Source organism: Rattus norvegicus, chromosome 7, assembly GCF_021556685.1.
Source record: "Rattus norvegicus strain SHRSP/BbbUtx chromosome 7, alternate assembly SHRSP_T2T, whole genome shotgun sequence".
Lineage (NCBI taxonomy): Eukaryota > Metazoa > Chordata > Mammalia > Rodentia > Muridae > Rattus > Rattus norvegicus.
This window is the reverse complement of record NC_141540.1, coordinates 130,945,706-130,963,869: the sequence shown is the minus strand read 5'-3', so window position 1 is coordinate 130,963,869 and position 18,164 is coordinate 130,945,706. Positions and strand designations below refer to the sequence as shown.

The 18,164-nt window shown below is 41.1% G+C and overlaps 1 protein-coding gene across 3 annotated transcripts; it reads right to left on the bottom strand.

Annotated features, from left to right (window-relative positions):
- Positions 1 to 2,317: 2,317 nt before the first annotated feature.
- Positions 2,318 to 12,823, bottom strand: Alg10 (ALG10, alpha-1,2-glucosyltransferase). 3 transcript variants are annotated; one of them, XR_015623783.1, is made up of 4 exons: positions 12,559 to 12,823; positions 11,002 to 11,199; positions 7,820 to 9,469; positions 2,318 to 7,075 (listed from the first exon to the last, which is right to left on the bottom strand). XR_015623783.1 is itself a non-coding variant. In NM_139101.3 (4 exon segments), coding segments are annotated over 3 exon segments (1,425 nt in total). In that variant the 5' UTR covers positions 12,730 to 12,823; the 3' UTR covers positions 2,318 to 6,547; positions 6,576 to 8,413.
- Positions 12,824 to 18,164: the final 5,341 nt, after the last annotated feature.

Below are 18,164 nucleotides of genomic sequence, written 5' to 3'. Positions count from 1 at the left end.
AATCTAGGCGAAGAAGAAAGATTTGGAAGGGGGATATTCTACATTGGGATACATCTGGGTAACATTGCTCCTGAAAGTCAAGGATTGTTAAACAAAACCCCAGTACCAGGCATGAGACTTTCTTATGAATTGTTGGGTCAGGAATACCTCAGATTTCCCCAAAAATACTCTTGCTACTCTTTTTTGATAACCCACCAGAACTAGTTAATAAGACCCTATTGGTTAAGACAGCACACTTGGTTGCCAAGTGATTAAGAAGTGATGCTGGAACTGTGCTAGACGCTACTTTCCTATTGGCTAGTTTTCATGGTACTGAAATGTAACTACACAGGCTGTTGGGGTGGAGGGTATCTATAATCACACCCAGAGGTAAAGTCTATGAATTAAAATACCAACCTTCCAGGTAAAATGCATCCACTGGTACAACAGTAGCACAACTGTCGTGGGGTAACCAGCTCTGCTCACTGGTTAGATGTGAAGCCCAATCCACAAGAAGGTATTCATGCATGGCGTTGTAAAACTTGTTAATGGTGTTAATAATAAAGCCTGTGTATGGATGAAGAAGGCTTAGGCATCCCAAAGGCAAACCAATACTGTTGTGTAGTTAAATTATCTTTGTCAAACTACTTGTTAATAACCATGCTACCCTTAACCCTGACCAAAGAAACATATTTGCAATAGATGTTGGTGAATGCAAAACTACTTCTACGACTTTCCCTAAGGCTCATAGATTATCACAGGAGAGCAGACAGAATCTAAGAGACAAAAGACAAGGAGGACTATGAAGCGCTGTCTTCTGGAATCATGACTTCACATCAGCTGGGGCTGCCTGCTAAGGATCTACTGCACTCTATCAAGTATTGAGGATACATGAGTACACATGGAGGGACCCATGGCTCCAGCCACATAAGTAGCAGAGGATGGCATTGTCCAACATTAATAGGAGGAAAAACCCTTGGTCCCATGAAGGCTCATTTCACCAATGTAGGGGAATGCCAGGGTGTTGAGGTGGGAATGGGTGGGTGGGAGGGGGAGCTCATAGAAGCAGGGTAAGGGGGTATGGGAGAGTGAGGAAAGGAGATAACATTTGAAATGTAAATACAAAAAATATCCAAGAAAAATAAAAAAAAAATAAGGGTAACAAAATTAATTTAAAAAAAAATAGAATTGAGGGAAAAGATCATAAGAGTCTTACCCTCATTTCTCTACTACTTGCTACTGACAGATTCTAGGGATTTCAGGATCCAGATGTCCACAATTTCAGATACAGGAGGTGCAGTGAAAAGAACTCAAAGACTGGAACAGAAGAGTCATAAAGACTTATCAAATCTGTTTTCAGTGTTATCTTCAGTAGCTAAGTGCTATATAAATAAAGGTGGAAAAAATAAATTGTTCATTCCCTAAATGAACTGAGTCCTACAACTCTGCCATTACCTTCCTTTCAAGGCGCCTGTGGTGCCCATGGCTCTACTGGCCATTGCCAATGGAAGGGCAGTCTTGTCTTCAGCTGTGTACCCACTGGTCAGATCCCCAGGCTGACAGCTCCAAGCTCATGTGATCACACTGTCATCCTCTTTAAACTCGATGGGTCTCAAAATCACATAAAGGCCTTGCCCAGGCAACAGAGTGGGAGGGGGATTACACCAATCAGAATGTACTTTACATATGTACGAAATTGCCAGACTCAATAAATTACATAAGAGATTTTACTGGGTGGACACATTTATATATCATGGTCGGAGGATACCTGAGAAATCTGAAATGACCGACTTACCTTGTGACAGAATTTAGGACTGCTAAAATAGCTGTAAATAGATGGTGTCCAAGAATAGAGTCACAGGGGCCCCCAGATGTGTGTTGTATGTCTTTGGGTAACCTCTTAGCAGGGTGTGAAGGGAAAGTCCACACCCACGAAGAGTGAAAACACAGCAGTATTAATCTCTTCGTAATGGCCAAAGTCCAAGGTTTGATTCTTTCCAAGGTAGAGGTGTTGGTAAGTTTCAGCTTTTCTATGGAGCTAGACTAACAAAGAAAACCCTAGCCAGAAACTCAGTGTGACCATCCAGGACCTTGCCTGCCTAGTTACTGTGGCAGTATTATGAATTATGGATACCCAGGGAAGTGACGGGCTCTTCTACAGATGCTTGGAATGTTAACACTCCTTTTGGTTCAACATCAGTAGTTTACAGTTGGGTAGGAAAATGGCTTGAAGCAGCGTGGATGGAAACAGCAGCCCTCAGTCTGGACTAGGAGCGTGTTAGGAGAGCACAATGTTACAAAATATGAATTACCTTACCAATAAAATAAACATACGGAATAACTATTTAAAACGCTTTTATTCTTATAAATAGGTTTATTCAAGAGTTTAAATGACATGAATCACAATTTTAGAGTCAAACATCTTAAGTTTTGAATGTAACAAAATGTAAAACCTTAAAAAACGGTTAAAACATATATTCACGTATTTAAAATAAACATCAAATTCTTTCAGAAAAGATTATTTAAAAATCACAGATCAGTTTAAAACAACCATTTATTTCCAAAGTTCTTTTGAGAAATTAATTCTTAGGCAACTACATCTCTATTGGATATCAAAGATCTTTACTTCCTTGTTAATCGGGCTGACAACTTCAGCCCGTGCTGTAGATTTTGTGTTCACACAACAAGCTGAGGCCGTGATGACACAATGGGAGAGACTGCCTGCTCTGGAAGAGACAGTCTGTATGCGCCTCAACTGTCTGATCTAGAAAAGTAGTGGAGTTCTATTTCCCATGGAATTTGTTTTCCAAAATGTTACAAAAAGGAAGGTAGACTCAGTGTCCTTCCTACTACTCCATCTCAGCTGCAGCTAAGAGCCCGATTCTCGTCAGGCTGCCCACTCATAAAGGCAGCTCACACAGCTACTTTGTAACATTAGACAAATACTCATTCTGCTTATTCTAATATGAGACAAAAACCCACCCTCTCCTCAGTCTCTCCGTGTATGTGGTACAGTTAACACAAGAGGCCTGAGAACCAGCGAGACAGAAGTAGACAGTTCAGGTTGTTTCCAAACCTATTATCACTATCAGAAACATCCCCCAGTCTGTGAGGTAAACAGTTTCATGGCCGGGTGCATTAGGTTCCGTCATCTGAGACACAATTAATCATGGAACAAATGACTTTTGGTTTCACATTTACCTTCACTTCATGGAACCCAGGGAACATTTTCGGCCACAGTAGAAGCAGCAGGGCTGAGGAAACAGCCCAGCTGGCAGACTGCTTGCCGGCTGCCCTAAGTTCTGTGTTTGCTCCCCAGCACTGCATACACTGGGCATGGTGCGGCATGCCGGGAACCCAGCAGTCCAGAGGTAGAGGCAAAAGAATCAGGAGTTCAAGGTCTTTCTTGGCTACATTGTAAATTCCAGGCTAGCCTGGATTATGAGACCCTTCCTGAACAACAAATAATCATTAATGAAGGTGGAGAATTCTAAATCTTTGTGGTTCAAAACAATACAAAACTATAAAAAGTTTAATCCAGACTAGTAGAAAAAGTTAAATTACAAGAATACGTTAAAATGTAGCCCACTGTCATCACCTAGTAAACATTTCAGTACAAATTTGATTACACAGTACTTTCCTATTCCTCACTACAGGGGAAACCCAAATACACTTCTCTCCTGACAAAGGAACACAAACGTATGTGAGGTAAACACTGCATTACTGGTGCGCTGAGACTTTACACCACCTGTGGCTGGGTGTATGACACAATTTAAAAACCAGCTTAACGAAAGCTAAACATCCACTTTATTTCAGAAACAAAATATATGAAAGGCAGAATACTTCAAGAGATTCTTGAACCTGACTTACCGAAGAATATAAAGAACATGAACTACAATAAACTCACGTTTAAAATGGCAGGTTTTGAGACCCTTGAAAAGACACTATCCCATATCTACTCTCTCAAGCCACTGACGCTTTCCCAGTGAAATGTTTTCAGTAAATACAAAACTTATTTAGGGGAGCTCTATGCCCCTAAAGAGACAACATAATTAAGAAAGGGTGTTTTTGTGAGTTAAAACCTATTTGTTGACCACTGATCTACATTTAAAGCAATGTATTATGCTTTCAAATAACCGTAAGAACTTGTTGTTATGGGAGCTATGTTTTTCCAATTAAACATCAACAATTTGTTCAACAACTCATCTTGTAATAAAACCTAAGCGTTTATCATTTTATACATGTTCCTCTAAAAGGCTCCTAAGGATTTTAAAAACCTGTAACTCACACAATAACATGAGAGGTCAGACCAGTACAGCTTTGATAGCGAAACAAAATAGCAAAAGGTCAGCTTTATGATGTGTGTGAGTGTGAGTGTGAGTGCGTGTGTGTGTGTGAACCAGCAAAACACTATTGAGAAAGACAACTACTGTAATTCTTTTCATTCTTATTCATCTTGAGCAAGACAGTGAAAGTACAGGGCTCAAATAAATTGAACTGATCAAATTTCTGAATGCAAATTCCATATATTTACTTTTTTGAAAGAAAAATATACCCTACCTACTTTTGCTTTAACAGTGTCTAAGGTATGGAGAATGCCACTAATCAATATCTCATTTTAAATAATAAAAAGAGATTATTAGATACCTATTATCACCAAATTTACTTTAGAAATAACTTCCAAACATTATGGAATTTAGTGCTGGAATCATTTCGATATATTAAAATTATGTCATCATTAACTAAGTTGTTTATATTTCTCAGCAACATTTTGCCATTGACTTCAAATACCTAAAATGCACCCAAAGAAAAGTAAATCAGAGAGCTAAAACCAAACAGAAGATGTTTCTAACTGATTGAAATGTAAAAGACAAGTCATCAAACTTACTGTAATTACTGAATGACTTCATATTTAAATGGCATTGTTAGAATCAAGCCTATTGCACACGGCGCATACTAAACGGGCATGACTAAATTCATTACTATAGAAAATAACATTCAGAAAACAGGCAGAGGATGGGTCAGGATGGCTTAGTATAAAACACATTTGCTTCCTAAGATTAAGTTGGTTATATGATACTTTTCTAGAATATCTGCTTCCTTCTATATTGAAAACTCCATTCAATACAAATTTACTCGATATACATCAAACAGCATGTTTATGAGCATACAGATATGTACTACAGCATGAATCCTGTTGAAATGCGGTAGGACTCACCCCAGGTACTAACAAGAGTTCAAACATAACATTCTCATCTGAGATCAGGAACAAGCACCTGTCTTTCAACAATCTGTCTTTTTTATGTGGAACCAAAATCAAGGGCATTCTTTTCTACATCTTAAGTTCATCTATGCAAAATATTGTATACATTAAAATTACACTTGTCTTAACATTTAAAGGCTTTCTAACTGCTCTAAGATATGATTTTACCTGAATACAGTTTGAACTTGACCTAAAATATATGTCTACTCTCTAGGAGTTATAAATGAAAGCTGGGACTCCCTTCTCTCCTCTCCAGACAAAGGAGATGAGCACAATGTCAAGTCAGGTAAGTTCACACCAGAAATACATCACGGATATCCTAAGCTATTCCCTGTAAGTAAATCACACTGTTTACAGTGGGTGTTTTACAACGACAAACACAGATGGTCCATGAGCACAGAAATTCCTCGTACAAGATTATGTACTATGTGTAAAGTACAACACACTATGTCCACAAGGTTTGGTGAGACGCAGCCGTGGGAAGGCTGTCCAAGGAAGTGTAAATATAAGCAGGTACAGTGCACACACTCGTTCTAATGTGTCTGGGAAGTGAGTCTATGCCTGTGGATTGTCACAGAAAGCAGAGCTGCTAAAACTGACCACTGAGCCTAGAGCAGCTCAGGCAAGCCTGGGCCTCTTCATAAAGGCTCTAAAATGTCCACTGGAAGAGTGATGGAGAACTCGCACTCCACACCCCTTCAGCAGCTGACATTTTCTACACTGACCATTTAGAGTTTTTAACTGAAGTAGGCGGTGGGCAGTGTGTTTACAGCAGATGAGTTCAGGAGGCTGCAGAGCTGGAAGCCTGCAGTCAGTGCCCTAGAGGCTGCCCTAGGGGCAAGGAACCACACGGGGGTCCCTGCAATGGGGGCTCAAGCTTTTAACCACTGAGCCTCTTATGATCAATAAATCAATTAAGTCTAATGAAAACTACTTGATAATTCTTTTTAAAAATTAAAGTAGAAATACAATCTACATTTGCAAAAGCAAGGATTTTTTTCCCAAGTGAAATGACTTCAGAGATGGGGCTGTTAATTTGAACAACCAAAAGTGAACCGCCGGGTGAAGCCTTTTTCTCTCACATACTGAGTTAAAAGACTGAGAAATTTATCAGCAAATGACCATTAACTTGTCAACTGCCCAAGCAACATTAACCAAACCCCTACCTCAAATGTATCAACATGCATCCATTTTTAAGATCACAGTAACAACTAAATAGCACCTTTTAGTCCATGGCACTGCAGTCTGAAATGCCAAGTCCTACTTCCAATACATAATGGGAAGTGGTGTAGAATACCAGTACTTATTTTCTCTCTCTCTCTCTCTCTCTCTCTCTCTCTCTCTTTCTCTCTCTCTCTCTCTCTCTCTCTCTGTAGACCCCTACGATGTCTCCTAATTCTGAAGGGACTCAACATATCTGAAAGCAGCCTCCTTCCATTACATGGGACAAAGTGCTTCCCTCCTTACAGCAGACTACTGGGATGAAGCACTCCATCCCTCTGTGTTCCCAGACACAAAAGCCAGGGACTAAGCATCAGACAGCACTTGCTTTATTCAATTGCAAGTGTTTGCTTCCTGGACTTAGCTTCTATCATAATAAAGTGTCATGAAGCTTTCTGATGTGCTAACACACCAGTCACTGTTACACTTGAGCAAACCTCCGAAGCATCAGAGTGGTCTGTGCGGGCTGACCACCCAGGGCTATGCTTGTAACTTTTATCCAAGTAGTTTTTAAAGTTGTATAAAGTTTACTACATATTTAAAACTCAAAGAAAACATTATCCAATAAAATAAAAGGTTCTGTTCCTTTGGGGAGTGAGTGTGTGTGTGTGTGTGTGTGTGTGTGTGTGTGTGTGTAAAGCTCAGGAAGTGGGCTAAGTAAGCCCAAGTCACACTTCCGTGTTTACACTCTCAGCACAGGACTAAGCAACAGTGTCTGTAACAATGGTGACAATCAATAAACAAACTTTAAACAGCAGCACAGAACCGGAACCCAGACAAAGCAAACCCCAGAGCCTAGTAGTGCTTCCTAAATTATAAAATGAAACTAAACCAATGACCTCTCACCTTCTGAGTTCTGGTTTGTTTGGATAATAGGGACAAATGTAAATTACATGACCTTGGCCATCTGGGTTTTGTTGTTGTTGTTTTTTGGCCTCTCTTTTAAAAACTAACTTTTACTTAAAAGCTCTCATCAAGGTCATCTTACTTACACACACACACACACACACACACACACACACACACACACACACACACACACACACCAAAATGATGTGGGACCTCTGAAAGGGAACTTACTTTAAAAATGTGATAGATATAATCCAGGGTCTCCAGGTACCGTTACCCTGAATCAGAGGATCCCTAAAGCCAATGGCATTAACTGCACAAGAAGCCGGTGGAGACAGTCCTGTGCAGACACAGACAGACTGGAGGGACCTGTCTAAAAGTAAGGCCCCTCTAAGGAGTGAGCTGAACAGGAACAATGAACTCTTGTCTCCTGAAGGAGCGAGCTCTGCCAGCACTCGAGTTTAGGAGCTCTGCCAGCACTCGAGTTTAGGTGCTGCTTATTCGTATGTGAGAAAAAACTCTGAAGCCACAAGGTTTATGGTCAGTTTTGTGCAGGAGCCCTGGACAACTAACAGAGCAGTATTTCAGAAAGATTATCTATAAAAGGTGTCATAATCAGCACAGCTTACCTTCGGCCTGCAAAACCTTCAAATAAGGAGTTAGTTCAAATGGCTTCATCACTTCTATATTCTTAGTTAAAATACCCAATTCCTAGATAGACATCCCAGAATCTCGTTCATAAGTTACTAAGACCAGAGCTATATTTACTGCAATATCTGGCAATTTTGCTCAGAAATACCACTAGGTCATTTATTTGTAAACAGTTTTCACATTCTTCACTGTTCTTTACAAAGGAAGTTGGTTGACAGGTTCTGGTGCTACGGAGCTCACCCAGTCCCCTACATACACGGAAAATCCCCAAACTTCTGAAAAGATTCTCAAGACAACTGCAAGCAAATTTATTAGCATTATCTAAGCTTTTAGGCTAGCCTCAAATGTAATTCTTTTCGTCTCCCTGAATTTACTTAAAAGAAATCCACACTCCTTTACCCAGTCATCTGTTGTAGAAATAGGCTCTTAGAGTTCAAAATAGCCCTGCCACTACCACATAAACCTTTGGATGTCATGACTATCCGACCACTGAAAAGTCTTGTTCAGAAAGATGTAAAAAGTTAGAAAATTGACAACTGCATAGCAACCCAGTTCACAAACAAGTCTAGATATGGGTGGCAGAGGCATGTTGAGCCTATAAATAATGTATGGTAAAATGAAGTAACGGAATTCTAGTAGTTTCTGAGGAACCGTAGAAGCAACCAAGCATACAAAAAACATTAAATTCCAGAAAATTGACTTTGATTTTAAAGAGTCAGCTACAGCCCAACCAGCAAACATGTAGGCTGGAACTAATAAATACTTGACAATTTCATGTCTCTGAAATACTCTTTTCCACACATAAAACGTGTAATGCCTATTGTCTGCCAGTAAATACTTATGGACGTAAGTGAATTTCCAAACCAAAAATACCGAGACTAAAGTAATCACAGAGAACTGAACTCTACGTTTCCAAACTAAGCTAAGAAAAGTCTTGACTTTGGTCGGAGAAAGTAGGTGAGGAAAGGAAAAAAAGGCAGTAAAGGAGAAGAAGTAGAACAACTGAGGAAAATGGAGGCAGGCCTCATGACTACTCCGATCACCCACGACAATCCCACCATTAACCACCACAAAAACGAAAAATGCCAACAGCAGAAGCATGTAGGGCCAGGTCAAAAGGAAAAGCATACTCAGGTTCTTAAGGGACATGGAGTACATCAGCAGAAACTGAAGAACTCTTCTGAGTTCCGAGAGCGGTCCTTTAGCCGGGGGAAGCCTCTCTTCCTTCTTCTTCTGTAGTTCAGTCTTCCAGGCTTCACTGCACTTCTGTGCAATGATGTGTCCTGCACAGAAGGCAGCCCAGATGATATTGGTCTGACGAAACATGAAGCCACAAAACCCAAGCAAGGCCGAAGTCCTATGGTTGCCGTAAAGACACATCAAATAAGCAAAAAGAGTAAAGAATACAGAGCCGGCTTCTGTATAGTAAAGAAAGTTAAAAAAATAGAGGGTTGGAAATACTGCTAGGGTTAATGTTGACAAGATTCTCTGGATACTTGAAGAAGCCTTGAAGGAAAAAGAAAAATTATTTTTAGGATAAATTAAACATGCCATTTTCTTGCTGAATTAATGAGATTTATTAAAAAATTCACTGAAGCTTAATTTAAATGAATTGTATTTCCAACTTTGTAACATGATGTTTAAGAATACTTCTGGTTGGGCTGGAGAGATGGCTCAGCCGTTAAAGGCTAGGGTCACAACCAAACATCTAAGGATACTTCAGGTAATTGTCAGGAACATTAATCAGCTTGGAAACTGTTAAAATACTAATGAGGTACAGCTCTTAATAGCTTAAAATCTTTTCAATCACAGAAGAAATCATTTAGTAGTCACTGGATCTAAGACACTGGACTAAGGCACCCGAGGAACGAAGAGACTGGAACACAGTAAAGATGTGGCCAGCTGCACTACCCTGAACTTAGGTCTTAGCCGTCACCACCACCCTTTAAAGAGAACCCTTCACATCTCTACACTACAGACAAGGGAAATCTGCAGGCCGTACGAAATGCTTACTTTTTATATAACAAAATTATAAGTATTTTTCCTTTAAAAAAATCATGCAGGCCTACTCCCAACTCAAGTGTCTTCTTTTCTCTTTTCCGACAATTTTAGTTAAGTGTTTTGAATCTCTTTGATTAAAGTCCTCCTCAGGCCAGGTGTGCTGACTCGTGCCTTTAATCTCAGCACTTGGAAAGCAGGGGCAGCTTGATCTGTGTGAGTTCTAGGCCAGCCAGAACTACACAGAGAGTTTGAGGTCAACCAGAGCTATAGAGTGAGACCCCTACGTCCATCAGTCAGTGGATCACAAGGTAAAGTTCCACAACAGCTTGTAAACTTAGCATATAGATAGTACATCTTGTTGCTTCTGAAAATCCTGTGTTTTATAAATGCTATTTACAAAGCCTTCCTTCCTCCCTTCATTCCATCAGGCTGAGACAGTATTTCTCTGCTCCTGCCATGTATCATCCAAATCCTTACAGTATTTTATGCCTACCTCCTCATAATTCATACTGCAGAGAAGACCTTATTAAATGTTACTGCCACAGTTAACATTTATTGAAATCGTGTATTAGGTCCTAGCCTAGTACCTGTACTCTTAGCACTAATTCAATGAGACAAATGTATTACTACTATTTGGTATGTGATTTAACTTACTTCAAATTGACAAAGACATAAAAGTCACAATATAAATTGTGGCCAGGATTAAATTTAAACCCAGACAATCTACCTCCAAGATATGGATTATGAAATCATACCAAAACTCAACTAGAATTCCTTTCCACTAAAGAGGACCTAAGTTCCTCAAGAAAACATGGAACTATTAAATTGGTTTCACTCACTAACAAACATCTACTTTGGATTTTCAAATACAGTTATTCCAGTATTTAAATGCAAGTATCTTCTCCATGTAAGTAGAGAATTTCCACTTAGCTTTAAAAAACACACAAATGCTCACTGGTGGACATTTCCTTCCATGTCTTGTAAAGCCGATTCCTAATTGTGGACTTTAGTGCTATACACTTTTCTTCTGCACTTACCTTGTTTCTGGGCTGTATCTTCCTGAAGAGCAAATACAGCAAATAGAAGTTGCCAACACTGAAGAGAAGATTGACAAATCTGAGCATTCCGATGGAGCAGACGACATGCTCAGACCAGCCAAGGATCCAGCTGGCAGGTTTGACCACTCCGACCGACACCAGGTACAGGCCAGGTAATGTAGTAATCATAGGATCCCACTAAAAAGAAAAGACCGCCGGTGAAGCAGAGCAGTAATTATCCCGTCAATATAAAATGTCAAAAAAAAAAAATCAAGTTTCATCTGTTCCAATAATAAAGAACTAGGAGAGGATATTCTATGACATGGTTAAGTAAAACCTAGTAGACTGGGTATCTCTTAAGTTTTATTTTTAAGATTTAGTGTGTGTGTCCATGCACCTAAGTATATATATTTGCAACATTTGAATGCAGGTACCCAAGGAAGCCAGAAGGTGGCATGGGATCCTCTGGACCTGGAGGTTAGATGGTTGTGAGCAGCTCAGCGTGGGTACAGAGAAGTCTGATAGCCTTCTGCCAAAATACCTGGGGCTCTCAACCACTGAGCTACTAACACAGCCCCCATTTTAAGAACATTTTCTTCCCTGTCTCAAATCTGTTTGCAATTATCAAAGTGACAACAACCAACAGAAAGTAAGTTATAATCACTTCTACTTTCTAATAGGGCTCACTCTTTAGAAAAGGTATATTCTGTGACTAAATTGCCCAGTTCCCAATTTTACAAACCATAATACAAACAATAGTTAGAACCGTGGTGGATCTTAAGACCCTTAAGTGTCAAGAAAGGCTGCATTGTAAGATTTCTAATCACAAAACCTGACAAATTGGGCCTTGGGCTTAGCCTTGCTTTACATCGTGCAACACACTGTGTATTAGAGACCATAATTATTATTATTATTTTGCGGGTGAGTGATCCTTAAAATGGCAAAGGTTATCAGTAACAGTACCAAGAAATCAGGTTTTCTTCAACAGACTTTGTGTTTCGGAGCAGTAGCCAACCCATACTGTGTTCACCAGATAAGGAAAGTATATTTATCTTCGCATTGTGTGTATTTATGTAGTCAAATATGTATTTTTTTAATGATGCAATCTGACTAGTTGCCAATTTAATCCAAACAACAGTACCTTTCCCTAAAAAAAAAAAAAACAACAACAACTAAGAATGAAGTTAGAATAAAACTATCAACTCCTAAAACTCTCCATTGCGCGTTCAAAACATTGAGTGGAAAACCTCAGAGGTAAGCTTTGGGTGTTTTTGTTTTTTTTCTGCATTTTCAAGGGGGCACCTGCATGTCTCTAGTCCTAAGGCTTAGCAAGACAAATTGGTCAATTGCCGTGAGGTGCTACAATCTGGTGTCCGAATTTCCGGCATTACCTGCTCTTTAAGCATTCACCTGACAAATACGCCATAAATCTCGGGGCTAGGTACAGTCACTACCCAGCTCCCTTCACGTTTTAAGTCTGGGAGGGCAGAGGGAAGAGGTAAGGGCACAGGCTGTGCGGAGTCCATCCCGGGGCCCGGCCAGCAGAGACCAACCAACCTGTGACAGTGAGAAGCGGCCCTCGCAGTAGCGCTGCGCCTGCGGCAGGTGGAAGATCTCGTCCATGTAAGGCTCACGCAGAGCGCGGCTGAAGGCGGAGAAGAGCAGGCAGGACACCAGGAAGGTGCAGCTCAAGGCGGCCGAGAAGTAATAACCCTCCAGCTGCGCCATGGCGGGAGGCCGCGTCCCGGGCCCAGCCCTGGGAAGCCCGGAGCGCCGAGCCCGGAACACGGGATCTATGGCCTAGTACTGCCTGGTGAAGTACAGCGGGGCCGGGACGCAATGGATGCTGGGAGAGCGTTGGACGGAAGCGTGGGGTCACTGTTTCCGGAGTGAAGCATTTATGCAACGCACCGGACGGCTTTCCTGTCAATCACTGCTCGGAGCTCTCAGAGTGGCCAGAGGCTGAGGGAGGGCGGGTCAGGGCTCCGACGAGGGAGCCGGTGGTTCTGCCGCCGCTGCTAGGCTGTGAAAGGAAGAAGTGTCTTGTACCTTCTGTTGATCTTCAGATGGCGCTGAGTGTTCCCAACTTTCTAACCTCCAAGCTGCCAGACTGCATTTGTTTGCGGTTATCGCTCTTCTCCATTGCCAGTGAGATGAATTGCTAGAAACTTCGTTACAATGCATTTCATCCCGTCGTCTCTGGCGGGTAATGAAGGAAGGTTGATGCTTTCTAGATTTAAACAGGCGACCGGCCCTTTGCTTCAGGGCGACTTCCCCTTTTGAAGAGCCTATTCGTTTACAGAGCAGTATTTTCTGCGCGCCCACGCCTGGGGAGATTGAGTTAGCATCCAGAGTTGGTGTGAATGTATTTTGGTTGCTTTTGCTATGGGTGGTGGATCACACCTGTACGCGCATCTCTTGAGAGGCAGAGGCAGGAGGATCGTTCCTAGTTCTAGATCAGCCTGGGACACTATAAATTTCGTCCTTAAAAAAAAAAAAAGTCATTAACATCTATCTCTGTTGTAGTGTGTTTCCCTTATGCATCTTAATGTGCGGTCCTATGGAATATTTATGTGTGTATTCTCAAAATGAATCTCACCCGTATAAAGTTGTAGGCTACGTAGACTTCACATAGTCCCTTCATTGTGAGATTGGAATTGAGACTGCAGATGGAAGAGAGTTGAAGAAGGTTATGTTTTCATCATGGTTGGTGACGTTTTGTAGGGAACTGGTAACTTCAGGTTGTTTTGGGCAGCGACACATCACAAAGCAACTGAGATTTCTTTTAAATTGTCAACCTCGGAGTCGTCGGTTCAGCTCTTTTCCTTGAGTCGTGGCTAATTCAGCTCATTTATGGAACTTTCCTTGAAAGATACTGGGTGTACTAATCGCTCCCCTCGACTATTAGAAAAACCGGAATTAAACGTCAGGGTTTATGATGACATGTTATTTAATGCCATCCACCCTTTATATCCCCTTTGATTATTCATGTTACAATTATGAATTTGAGGTTATTTTCAGGTAATTTAGTCTACCATTGACCCCAAACCCAGCAGACTTGCTCAATCATGACCATATACACAGTCATGACAACGCATACCATAGAAGCTTCTGGCTTTCGATAGATATAATAGATGAAGGGAAAAGCACAAGATTACTTTCTTATGCTGTACATTCTCATCAGAATAATTGCCACCAAGAACTTGGTTGGGCATCCAACTCCTTACATATGGGCTGTCTACTCTTATTAGTTAACTGAACGTTTCAAGAAAATGTAACATTTCAGATCTGCTGAGTACCTTTTCTATTAATTTATTTAAGGTGTTTTATGGAACAAGATGAAGATAAGATAATATAATATAACCTAAGATTGAGTAGAAAATGGCTGTTTACTAGGAGTTGTAACTGTAGTCTTACAGTTTATAATTATGATTTCTACTGAACTGAAGGCACTTGATCATTTTCAGTTTAAATTTACATCCCAATTTTGTTCCCATCAGCCACGTAGGAAAATGTAAAACTTTTATTAGAATTTTGGCTAATGGGGCTGGAGAGATGGCTCAGCCGTTAAAGGCTAGGCTCACAACCAAAAATATAAGAATTTTGACTAATGGTTAAAGGCTTTTTTTTTTTTTTTTGGAGTGGGTAACCATTGATAATTTGCCCCCCTACAGAATGCTCCTAGGAAAACCTCAAAATAAGGCCATTGGTTCAAAAAGTTCACTTTATAGACAGATTATATCAAAATGCACTGGACAAGATTATAAACACAAAAGCAGAGTATACACACTCTCTCAAAACACAGAAAAGTCATTTCCAGATGCAAGAAACTCTGCGAGTAAAGGTTGTTTCTATCACGGTGACTTTGGATTATGATACTCTGAGAGACTAGAATTTAAACTTTCTCAGATTGGCAGACATAGGAGAGGGCCATGCCTATGTAACTTTCAACACAGCTGCCTTCTTCCTCAGCCTCCTAACCCAAAACAAAAGCCTGGCAGCTTTTTCTGCCCCCATCTCGGTGAACCTGTGTGACAAGTTAAGATACTAGAAAAATTCAATATCAAACAAGGATCTATTTACCCCAAACTTAGGGATCCATCAGCCTCCCTTTGTTCCAATTGACCAATCCTAAATGAGAAGGAGGACTTCCCTTGTAACTGGTCTTTGCTACTTTGCAGGTTCTTCTTTTTCCCACCCTTAACCTCCTTGGTTTTTACCACTACTATCACGAGATGGGAGAGAAAGAAGGATAGGAGAGAGAGAGAGAGAGAGAGAGAGAGAGAGAGAGAGAGAGAGAGAGAGAGAGAGAGAGATATCCCTGAATCTAATTTATTTCATTTTGGCTTTTCCTCTGAGCATAATTCTGACAAACTTCAACCAAACCCCCCTGAATGACCAACAACCACCCACCCTCCTCTCTCAGCCCTAGCATTTAGATGCCCTCTGAACAGTACCCAGAGTTCCGAACATCACACAATGGCAGAAACCATCTGCAGCTGGCAAAACTGTGGCTTGCTAGAGCATGAGGCAAATCCTAGCAGCTGTGAAACGCCCCGCATCCCCACACCTGGGATTAAAATGATAACATTCTTACAATATCACTGTGTGTGTGTGTGTGTGTGTGTGTGTGTGTGTGTGTGTGTGTGTGTGGTGTGTGTGTGTGTGGTGTGTGTGTGTGTGTCTTTTAAAAGAAACCCAAATTCCAGAATTCTCACTACATCCCCCCAAGACCATTAAAACCCCCAGCTTTTAAGGAGAGACCTGGCTTTGGCTTCCCATCTAAAGGAAACTCCCCACCCCCAAGCTAGGGCCCCAAGACTTAAAAGAAACCTCCTCATGGAACACTAGAAAATAACGATGCCCAAGTCCTAGGGCCACAAAACCAAGCAATCTGACTTAACCATGACCTGAAGTTTATCTCTGCAGGCTTGGTGAATCAAGCCACACACACTCTTACCCCGCTACAAAAAACTCAGGCCATTCTAGGTGCCTTCTCCGGTAGTCTCCTATACTGAGATGTGGGGTTTGCCCGTGCCCCTCTCTCAGACCAATAAAGTCTGCTCTCAGCATTTTGGGATTCAACTGAGATTCCATTTCCCTATGTTGATTTATTTCTTATTTTTTGCACCATCACTCTGCCAGAGCTCCTTTCTCTTTGTGTGTGTGTGTGTGTGTGTGTGTGTGTGTGTGTGTGTGTGTGTTTTCCTCACCCTAATAATCTTTATGTGCTGCTTCTATTTGATGCTTTCTTACTGTCTAAAATTTCCATGCCTTTTAATTCTTTTAACTGGCAGAGAAAATGGATCTACTGAAGACCCCTAGATTATGAGTAACTGTTTTTTAAATAGACTCTATAAACATTTCCTAAGCTCTGCTCCTAAATCATGACATTAGAATAACTCCTTCAGGGGCTTGAATGGAGTGTACTGTATCTCCTTAGACCTAGTTTTAGAAACTAGATCATCAGTAACATTCAACTGTTCTGAGAGATGTTTAGCTTTGAAGAGGAATAATCAGTAAATTGATGAAATCCTTCATTATTAAATGTCAAACTACTTGCGGCTTGTTATTAAATTATGATGTTGGGTGTTGTGAAAAACTGGGCAGTTTTTGCGGAATCCTGAAACTAGATATTGTTAGCAAGAAGTAAACATTTGGTTGAAAAACAGTTGAGGGCTTTTTTGCATTTATTATTTCCATATTAATTTATGCATCTTAATAATTAAGAGAGTCCTAGTTTAGGACACGGTGTGCAACTCTATTTCTGAAACAGGGTTGTCCCCAATCCTGTACTTGTGAGTGAAGAACATATGTAAGTGTCCTCTTACACTGAAGCATTGTCCAAAGACATCCAGCCTCTAACCACACTTCTTCCCTTCCTTTTTCCCCCATTTTTATTAAATTGGGTATTTCTTATTTTCACTTCAAGTGTTATTCCCTTTCCTGGCGTCCTGTCCATCAGCCCCCCAACCCCTCTTCTTCCCCTTCTCTATGGGTGTTCCCCTTCCCATCCACCCCCCATTACCACCCTCCCAACAATCCCCTACACTGGGGATCCAACCTTGGCAGGACCAAGGGCTTCCCCTTCTACTGGTGCCCCAACAAGGCTATTTACTGCTACATATGCATTTGGAGCCCAGGGTTAATCCATGTATATAGTCTTTGGGTAGTAGTTTAGTCCCTTGAAGCTCTGGTTGGTTGGCATTGTTGTACATATGGGGTCTCGAGCCCCTTCAAGCTCTTCCAGTCCTTTCTCTGATTCCTTCAACGGGGATCCCGTTCTCAGTTCAGTGGTTTGCTGCTGGCATACGCCTCTGTATTTGCTGTATTCTGGCTGTGTCTCTCAGGAGCGATCTACATCCGGCTCCTGTCGGCCTGCACTTCTTTGCTTCATCCATCTTGTCTAATTGGATGGCTGTATATGTATGGGCCACATGTGGGGCAGGCTCTGAATGGCCGTTCCTTCGGTCACTGCTCTAAACTTTGTCTCCCGATCCCTCCTATGGATATTTTTGTTCCCCTTTTAAAGAAGGACTGAAGCATTCACATTTTGATCATCCTTGAACTTCATGTGGTCTGTGGATTGTATCTTGGGTAATTTGAGCATTTGGGCTAATATCCACTTATCAGTGAGTGCATACCATGTGTGTTTTTTTTTTGCAATTGGGTTACTCACTTAGGATGATATTTTCTAGTTCCATCCATTTGCCTATGAATTTCATGGTCATTGATTTTGATAGCTGAGTAGTACTCCATTGTGTAGATGTACCACATTTTCTGTATCCAGATGACTTCTTCCCTTTTTGATGAGCCAAACGGATGAATTGATAGTGGTGGTGCCGATTTACTTAGTGAGGTCACAGTTGGTTCTGGCTACAATGAGGACTACAACCTGAGTCAGTGTCCTACACGGTAGCCTCCAAAATGCAATTTTAGACATGGCATTGATCTCCAGTTAGTGGGTTATCACCAGGAAATAAGCAAAGAATTTTACCTGATGGAGACATGCACAAAGTTTCACTTCAAAATGGCGTGGGGGCTCCCACCAGAGAAGCTCTCTCAGATCCAGTCTCTGAGCTGATGGAGAGCCTTTATTCCAGCCAGCTGGAACTACACCTGGGTACTTGGGATCCAAGTGCAGGACTGAACATTTCTGAGGA

Coding starts and splice junctions, on each gene's coding strand:
- Alg10 (XM_087555726.1), bottom strand. CDS start 12,729: ATGGCGCAGCTGGAGGGTTATTACTTCTCGGCCGCCTTGAGCTGCACC. Junction 11,200..12,558: donor GCCGCTTCTCACTGTCACAG/GTTGGTTGGTCT, acceptor TTTTCTTTTTAG/TGGGATCCTATGATTACTAC. Junction 9,470..11,001: donor AGATACAGCCCAGAAACAAG/GTAAGTGCAGAA, acceptor TTTTCCTTCAAG/GCTTCTTCAAGTATCCAGAG.